Here is a 9870-nt window from a genome sequence, read left to right as displayed (position 1 = left end):
ATTATTTTAATTGGTTGTGTTTTTTCTTATTAAACATCTGTATAGCATTTACTATATTTTAAACTCCTTTATAATTAAGCCCTTTCTAAAATAAACTACAGCTAATCATAGATGGCACAGGGATCTTACTAAGTAGCAGGGCAGTGATTTTACTATGTCGCTTGCAGGAGATGCTGTCATATATGTCATACATACTCGTATATACTAGGTACCTAGCAGTTTGCCAACAATCTTGGGGTCGGCGTTTAGTCTAACCGATGCCGCTGAATATAGTATTGCTCAAAGAGTGATTGCCCATCTGACCTCCATACCCGATACACTGGGTTATAACATGTTACCTCTTGGTAAGTGGTTGTCACACTTGCTGGATTCTAGCTACTCATAACAAGTATAAATAATGCACCCAGAATCAGCAGTTTAAATGTAAGTACTAGCAGCCACCCAGCTGAAGTTTGTAATGGATGGTCACCCAAGTGCAATCTGACCAAGTAGCTTAACTTAAGATATCTCCTTGTGGTTGTTGTAACGTAGCCACATGCTCCTCCAACCAATTTAGCCCTAAGTATATTTATTCCTACTGGTGCCAGCAAAACCTACTTCCGCTGACTGCAAGATAAACAGTTTAACATATTATTTAGCAAGAAAAGATGATATCTGATGTTTTTATTTCATTTGGGAATCAATATTAATACTAAAAATATTTTATTGTTTTAACGCAAATTGTTTTTGAAAAAATATTGTCTAATAACCTCAATTTCTTCATCAGAAAAAATTCAATAATTCTCGGAAACTAGGGTGAAAAATTATAAATTGTTTTCAGGGTCTGAAAAGGTAATTGTCGTTCTTCAAAATAAAGTTAAAACCACCATGGCACGCAATTTTTTTCTGGGGGCCCAAATCTCCTAACAAAACGGGCATTCTCCTTTGTCATGTTATTGTATTTTGTTGTAAGCATATCTATATTATTAAAGGTCGTTTAGATATAAAATTCAGATGATAATATTAATCCTACGCATTCTTGAAGCCAACTGTTTTTAACGAATAATAAATCATATCTGCCAAATAATGGCATGGCCATGGAATTTCCAGCTTGCGTGATCATGACCTGAATAATGACATGGACATTAACAGACATATTGAAACAAAAATAAAACAATGAGAATTATTCCGCATTTTTCTTCCGCTACTTACCAAACACCAAACTTTTCAGTTAACTATTAGTACATTATATACTTACTAGATAAGACATGGTTATGTGATCCTTCAAATGAATAACTCTTGATGATTAGCTCATTTGACTGCTTACTTCTTGGACTAAAGTTTTGTTTTCAAAATATCTAAACGAAAAGCTGTGATCGGGCTCGTGTCAAAGATAGATATTTAGCAGTATGTCCTTACATCACACATTTCAAAAGCCGATTACTGTATGAAAAACAATCTCACCAGTGTGAACAATAATACCTATGGGTACAATTTCTATGAGTTGCGTGAAATCTTATCAGTCAATCGAATTTAGTGACAACTTATCTCTACGCATCGCTAATACCCAATATTAATAAAAATTTCACAGTTTTGTTGTATGTTCGTAAACCAATATTCAAAGATTTCCTATAGTAGTTATTTTAGAGAAATAAAAAACTTTTCGCCATTTCATATCAACGTGTTTAATTTCTACTTTTAAGTGGACAACAATTACGTATCAAATGCTTGAAATACATAGAGTCAAAAAATGAGCACGCAAAGTCTAGTCAAATTGTTAGTCTGTGATAAAATAATCATTATATTACTTTGTCGTTATTTCTACTGGCGACTTCATTCACAGTTTGAACCTCAGGGTGTCGATAGTCCTAATATTATTTTTAATTAAATAAATAATTCTGTGAATCATGGACACCGAAAACGGCAGAGAGGCAAAAATTGCAGCACCTTTGGATAAAAATGAATACCATTTGAAGACATTCCAGATTTCTTTGAATTTGTTTGCCCAATTATTAATAGGAATAGTAGTTGGTGTTTTACTCGTCTTCGCATTAAAAGATGGATTGCCGTCCAACAAAACATTCATACACATTATTTTATGTGTACTTGGGGTAAGTTTTTTTTAATATTAATTTCTTTTAGTTCTAGATAAATTTGAACAGAAATTATAAAGTGACTTTTTTGAAATAGGCACACCTTAAGTTAAAATTATTTATTAAGTTTTCAATTTGTTTACAGACTATGAAACTTATGTTCCAACAATATATACCGCATACAAGTTCCTTCTTACTATTCTCCAATTGCCACAGCTATACAACTGAAACAACTCTTTACTTTTTATATTTTAATTCAAACCTTTCTTTGTTCAGTACCAACTTCTGATGGCGCATGCAATCCTGAGCCTGTCTCCGCACAACAGCTGGTCTGCTCATCTGAAGCCGGTAGACAAAAGACGCGCGCACTGGATCCTGCAATGTTTGGGATCCGGCATGGCTATCGCAGGCAGCTTCATTAAGATTTCCGACAAAACAGTGCATTGGAATACTCTCCACGGACAATTTGGTAAGTTACAATAAATGCCTTTATCAATTGTTAATTAAGAAAAAAAAATACTGAAATAAAAAATAATTAAAGTATCTTTATTTTATAATGGACTTGACCTAAAATAAAAAAAAATAATTGAGTAATCAAAGTTTTGTGTAAAACTGAGTTCTTTTCTTTTCTATATCGTACGACTATTTTTCAAATTATAATTATAAATCTCACAAACTAATTAAACTCTAAAACAATTTTCATATGATAAATATACTAATTATCGTTTATAAACAATTACGTTGTTGATAACCTTAGGTTATCTAACACGAGACAAATTAATTGACTATAATAGGGGAATTTTCATCTCGGAAAATCCATATTGTGTTATTGTAAACAAGAAATCTATTTAAAGTAGTACTTTACGGTACTATCACAGTAATTAAAGTTAGATTTTTTTGTCCACCGCCATTCACCATTCGCCACCTGCAGTAATTTTTCCCGCATTTGCCCAAGTTTACTGAAAACATAAACGTCAGTTTTCTTAAAACGTCTGTTTACTACGATTTTTTATATTCAATTTTAAAAGTAAAAGTTGTTTAAGTAAAACAGACGTTTATGCTACCGGGACCTTGAGCCTAAGCAGTGTAAACAAAACAACATCACAAACTAACATTACCAATTATTCTCCACAGCGTTGGTAGCCCTGGTGTTCTCAGTAGTCAGCATGGTCAACGGGCTCGCATCCCTCTACGCCTACGAACTCCGCAAGTTCATTCCTGCCTTATTATCCAAACTCACCCACATTTGCTTCGGAATCGTCGGCTTCGCTGCCGCTGGCATCAGTCTTTGTTACGGCATGGAGAAGGGCTTCTTCAGGTCCTGGGTTGGTGATGCCTGTGCATACACCCTGATGGGTTTCGTCGGAGCCTTTACAGCTATCATCATCATAGCTCCACTGATCACCTTCTACTCGAAAATCAAGAGGAACTAAGCAATCGAATTTTAAAAGATTTGTTATGTGAACACTTGAGTTTTGAAAAACTGTTTTTATAATAAAACCGCCTAAATGTAATATTTTTTTTGCAATGTGTGGTTTCTTATTAATAGTATTTAACATAAGTCTTAGTTTAAGTATTAAATAAAACGTGTAAGTGACCTCAAACAATGGATTCCTAACAATAACCTATTTTTACAGTACCTATATAAAATGAAAGATATTGTTAATTTTAAGGTTTACTTTGATAAGAATATACCAATGTTAATAATTATTTTTGCTTGTATTATTTGACACATTTTACCCATTTGCCTCTTATTTTAACCTACCTTGAGTATCATTCCTTCCTCACTAATGTGATCGGACCTGAAAATTAGTTTTACTCTAACATAAAAACGGTTTAAACATTTGAAATTAAATTCCCAACATAAGTAGCTCAGAAGCAGCTATTATAAGTAGCTAATAGCAGTAGACTATAAGCAGCTCTGAAAATGATTGGATAGGTACATTTTCTCCGAGTACATGTTTTGGTGAAACTACGGGGAACTGCTAAGTAGTATTTTGATGAAAGTAACCTACTACTAGAGTTTTGAAAACCGGAACAGACCGGGAAACCACTACAATATTTTTCCTTGTTAATGGTAAACTCGACAGCCTATGTATCTTCTTTGTACATGTTGATTTCTGACACTTACACGAATATAAAACACTAGCTTCCGCCCGCGGCATTGCCCGCGTCGTGTTCTGTTATATCGCGTTTCCAAGGGAACTCTTCAAAAGTCCGGGATTAAAACTATCCTATGTTCTTTCTCAAGGTCAACTCTATAAAAATCAGTTCAGTGGTTTAGACGTGAAAGCGTAACAGACAGACAGACAGACAGACAGAGTTACTTTCGCATTTATAATATTAGTAGGAATTTAAATCTCGCAGTTTTGTTTTCTGTGTACATGTAAACTTTTGTCGCAATATAACGTTATCACATTCAATGCACAGATGTCACCTACTGAAGAAACGCTGATGCATTCTTAAGTTAGTCACCAGATTATAAGATAACAAAGACATACGCCCTCACCGTGTAATGCATTTTTTTATTAATTTTATTTATGCAATTTTGTTTAATTTTTTTCATTTATTGCGGCAGTGATGATCATTTTTTTTTATCATTCCACGTCAAAATCATAGTCTGATAACAAGTAAAGTAAATAAATTAAATAATTATTACTTGATAAATCATGTTTAAGTAACCTTAACAATTCAATATCTAACTGAGATATTAATCTACAATTGACAAGAAAATCCTTCAGAATAATTCAACTGAAGTTTAATATTCCTCCACATTTAACTGTTGAAGGTTTGATTAGACCTAGAATCTAAGAAACCATGTGTAGAAACTTTTGTGCCAAGAATGTGACAGAGTGAAAGAGTTTTTTTTTTGTTTTCAAGGAAGGTCCTAGAAGCTTAGATTTACTATTGTTTATCATTACCAGTGAGCCATTCATGACAAGTTCATGAAAGCGACATATTTTACCTGTGAAGTCATAACAATTAGATAAAAATGTGTGACCACTAGACCAATACTGCAAATTCAGATACTGTATTGTTCAAAAACGTAGCTAGCTTATACATACTTGCATAGTTGTTTGCAAGTTTTCTGGAATTCGCAATATAAAATTTTTTAACGTTGATTGATGTTTTATCTATTTATCCAAAAGTTGGCTTTGTAGATAGTAAATAATGAGTTAATGATAAAGCAAAATGTTTTTCCGATATCAATGAAACAACACGGTTACATTAAATTAGCATTTTGAAGCAGTTAAATGTTCAGGCTATATTAATTCTTGATAAAAATGCTTTTAGTAACATAAAATTGGCACCAAAAGCTTTTTTTAAATCGATCAAGTTCTGTTATATGTTACCTATTTATTGATAACTAATGCACAATGAACTTTATCATATGATTGATTAAGGTATTAAATTGTTTACCTACTTCCTTTCTACTTTGATAAATATACAGTTTTCCTGTAGCCTAACTTAATTATGATGGTTAGTTACTGACTGCTGATAGAATAAAATATACAACAAACTTACCCCAAGTACACTTATTAATATTTATTTACTTAATTTTATACTCCCTAGTCTTGATACAAACTTCGTAACATTTGTAGAATTTCGTTATTTTTTATTTAAATCTAGGTCCACAATGTTGGCATATTTTTCTAACTTCTTTTATATAGGTATGTATATAAATCTTTCACGGACTAATTTTCTTATTGTGTACGAGTAAGGAAGGTAGAAAAATGTGTCCAATATTATTATGGAGCTAGTAAAATTGAAAGAAATTACGAAATTCTTCAAGTTTGTATTAAAACGGGCGTATAATTACTATATATAATTTTTGGTATCCACGATTTTTCACATACTATTAAACTGAATTTAACTATCTACTCTTATCGGAATGGCTTTCAGACTCCGAATGAAGCTGCCAGTCAGAGCAACGGAATGAAATCACCACTCATTGATAATTTTATCTGAACCGAAGGTTTTTGATAAAGTCATAAAGATTTTCATTTCATATCACGATTGACATATAGATTCGTATTTTCCTTTTACATATATTATTTATTGAAATAGTTACTCACTTCAGTTATAATCTGAAGCTCAGAGCGAGTATACTGTTTAACTTTAACAGTTATTTATTTCTGTGAAAAATGGATTCTGAAAACGGAATTGCAACTAAATCCGAACCAAAACCTTTTGACAAAAATGAGTACCGTTTGAAAACGTTCCAGATTTCTTTAAATCTTCTGTCTCATATATTAATTGGTATAACAGTGGGTGTAGCCATAACTTTCGCATGCAGAGGAGGATTACCATTAAATGCAACATCAATCCACATAGTGTTATGTGTAATTGGGGTAAGTTGTACCTATATATCTACATCTAGCAAGATGCCTACATAATATTAGTGCATGTGTACCTAATAAATATTTATGAATGGACCGACAATACAGCGGTATATGGACTTGGGTTCACAGTAAATGCTTTAGAAAATGTATTTATCACTACCACAACAGAATCGTCAGTTAAAAATCTATTTTCACGTTCAGTTTTCAAAGTAAACTGTTGTTTTAAAAAAAACGTCGCTTATGTAGTCGAGGAAAAGGGGCCTAATTATAGAGATATTTTTATTTTCTCATGGACTCATTGAATCAGTTTCTTCATTTTTTTTATTCAGTACCAACTCTTAATGGCACAAGCAATCCTGAGCCTGTCTCCGCACAACAGCTGGTCTGCTCATCTGAAGATGGTAGACAAAAGACGAGCGCACTGGATCCTGCAGATTTTGGGCTCCGTGCTGGCTATCGTTGGCAGTTTCATCAAAATTGTGGACAAACCTATTCATTGGAATAGTTACCATGGACAATTTGGTACGTTGATATTTTTCATAATTAATGAATTCAATTTTCTCACTATATTTTTTTATTCTCATTTTTTTATGAAATCATCAAAATATCGCCATCGTTCATTGTATACGATCATTGTCATCGTACCAATTTTCAAAAAAACACTTTCCTAAATAAAAGTTCTCGCAACTAAGTATTTAAAAGATTTTCAAAGTAACGAAACTCATCATCATCCTCCGAGCCTTTTCCCAATATGTTGGGGTCGGCTTCCAGTCTAACCGGATTCAGCTGAGTACCAGTGCTTTACAAGAAGCGACTGCCTATCTGACCTCAACCCAGTTACCCGGGCAACCCGATACCCCTTGGTTTGACTGGTGTCAGACTTACTGGCTTCTGACTACGCGTAACGACTGCCAAGGATGTTCAATGACAGCCGGGACCTACAGTTTAACGTGCCATCCGAAACACAGCCAATGGTATCTAAGATATACTTAGCAAGTACATACAAACTTAGAAAAGTTGCATTGGTACTTGCCTGACCTGGAATCGAACCCACGCCCTCACACTTGAGAGGTTGGTCCTTTACCCACTAGGCCACCACAACATTCTAAGAACGTAACGAAACAAGAAAATTATACATTTATATAATTTCATGTTTATTTCTCAGTTTCGTTTTGAAAGTGAACGCGAACGCAAGCGATAACACTAGTTTATCTAATACAAGAAAAACATACTTATACTCTTATCATACTCTTCATATGGGGAATCCACTTCTATTCAACATTATCATCTTTTATACATCACTAAGTTAGCCCCCTAGTTTTATCACAACATCTTTATCTAGATAGGTATTGGAAACCCCAGAAAACTTGTATTAACTATAACTGCAATTTGTCATCTTTACCTCTTGCACATTTATATAAAATACAATAAAGAGAAAACAAGCTCCAAACTACTAAACCAATTTGAAAAAATAATTTCACTGTTTTATCCCGGTATGGGCAATAGTTCTCACGGAATGCGACTGACACGGGAAAATAGCTAGTATGTACTTATAACATAAAGAACAACAATCTAAACCCTTATTTTCCTTTTTCTAGCTCTGGTAGCCCTCGTATTCACAGTAGTGAGCATGGTCAACGGGCTCACATCGCTCTACGCCTACGAACTCCGCAAGTTCATTCCTGCAAAGCTATCCAAACTCACCCACATTTGCTTTGGAGTCGTCGGCTTTGCCACGGCTGGCATCAGTCTCTGCTACGGAATGGACAAGGCTTCTTTCAAGACCTGGGCTGGTCTCGCTAATACCTATACTTTGATAGGATTCGTGGGAGCCTTCACAGCCATCATAATTATTGCACCATTGTTAACTTTCTTCTCAAAATTTAAACGCAACTAGTGAGAACCTTATTCCGAATCGACTCGTATTAGGTACTATTTATTTATAATGCCGATGAATAACCTAGTTTCATAAGTGTACAAATGTATATAGAAACATCTTTAAAATATTTTGCACGATGAGAGATATTGGTAATTTAAGTTTACAATAAATTAAAAATCAAACCTCCATTATCTTTGTTTTGTTTCATTGCTTTAAACCCGTTACGCTAAAGCAAAAGATAAAATAATTAAACAAAGGAAGACACACCACAGAAACTGCGGACACAATAAAAACTAAAAGCGATATCGTTAAATTCGATTGAGAACAGGTAGGTAACCGATCACCAGAGATAACTGGTCGGTGCGCTACCAGCTATCTTTATGGCATCTAAACATATAAAGGAAACTCGGAGAAGAGTAATGGTTCTCGATACGCACATTCTGGAATAGAGTATTGTTGCCATTGCTAATGTTTGAGATGTACGACCATATCTTTTGATAAATGCGACACTAGGAGCGGGTGTACGGACCTTTGACCAGGAGCCCACTGTGACATTATTCGTATTCTATCGGCGGATTTGAGAGTCGCTAACCGTAGGACATGGCGTATTACGATATTACATTGTCAAGTCAGGTGACACGTACTAGATAAAAGCTAGCTATGAAGTAAAATATCTTCCAACAGAATGGTGTATTTAAAAATAAAATTGGTACTAAACTGGCCTATTAACATCGAGAAATAGCCTGAATCATCAAGGATAATATACAATTGAGAAAGTAAGTACTAACTAACTAACTAACTAACTAATCAGGAAAGCAACGTCGGAAAATGTAGTTTTTTTTTAGATGTTGTCACGTAGAAAAATTATTAAAAACTTTTTCTAATTTACTTTATTCACCAATGAATCACGTCCAATATTTCAAAGTTCTGTAAAATACGAATGTTACATTCAAAGAAAATAATGAAACCATTTTGCTTAACAGAAACGAGTTTTCTATTGTATGTGAATATTCATCCTCCGCAGATACAAAAGCGATTATAAATTATTATTTGTAAAGAATTCAATGGTATTATACTCAGAATATAGGCTACCTTACTTATGTTTGAAATGCAAACGTGAATTTGTTTGTTTGTTTCGCTTTTCCGCAAAAAACACTCAACCTATTTTTAACATAAGTGTCTGGATAAAAATCCCACAAAAGAGGAACCGAAGTTTCATCTTTCAATAACCTGAATTAAAAAAAATGATCCTGGAAACGAGATGTAATATAATTAAAGGTAACTTTTAATAATCGGTTAAGATAGATAAAACTGTGATTAACAAAGTATTCAAACTTAAAGCTGAGATTTGTATCTCACACAAAATCAATCAACTATGTACGTAGGAACTGCTGAGCAAACTTCGAAATCTGCATGGGTTTTTGACATGTCTTTACAATTTGATAAAAATAATACCAATTGACAAAGACTCTCAGAGGCTCAAAGAAATAAAAGATAATAAAACATGTTTAGTCTGAGAAAAGTGGGCAATTCCCTATTGATAGTATCGTATTTTGTAGAAATAAAAGAAAAGCTA

The 9870-nt window shown here is 33.6% G+C and overlaps 2 protein-coding genes across 2 annotated transcripts; both read left to right on the top strand.

Annotated features, from left to right (window-relative positions):
* Window positions 1–1805: 1805 nt before the first annotated feature.
* Window positions 1806–3782, top strand: LOC110376488 (uncharacterized). The gene is made up of 3 exons (XM_021334996.3): window positions 1806–2090; window positions 2349–2541; window positions 3207–3782. The coding sequence occupies exons 1-3, from the start codon at window positions 1887–1889 to the stop codon at window positions 3503–3505; spliced, it is 696 nt and encodes a 231-aa protein (XP_021190671.3). The 5' UTR covers window positions 1806–1886; the 3' UTR covers window positions 3506–3782.
* Window positions 3783–6153: 2371 nt separating this feature from the next.
* On the top strand, window positions 6154–8483 carry LOC135116543 (probable transmembrane reductase CYB561D1). Its single transcript, XM_021334982.3, has 3 exons — window positions 6154–6424; window positions 6745–6937; window positions 8014–8483. The coding sequence occupies exons 1-3, from the start codon at window positions 6218–6220 to the stop codon at window positions 8310–8312; spliced, it is 699 nt and encodes a 232-aa protein (XP_021190657.3). The 5' UTR covers window positions 6154–6217; the 3' UTR covers window positions 8313–8483.
* The last annotated feature ends 1387 nt before the right edge of the window (window positions 8484–9870 follow it).

This window comes from Helicoverpa armigera, chromosome 16 (genome assembly GCF_030705265.1).
Source record: "Helicoverpa armigera isolate CAAS_96S chromosome 16, ASM3070526v1, whole genome shotgun sequence".
Lineage (NCBI taxonomy): Eukaryota > Metazoa > Arthropoda > Insecta > Lepidoptera > Noctuidae > Helicoverpa > Helicoverpa armigera.
The sequence above is the reverse complement of the archived record's forward strand: the minus strand, read 5'-3'. Positions and strand labels throughout refer to the sequence as shown.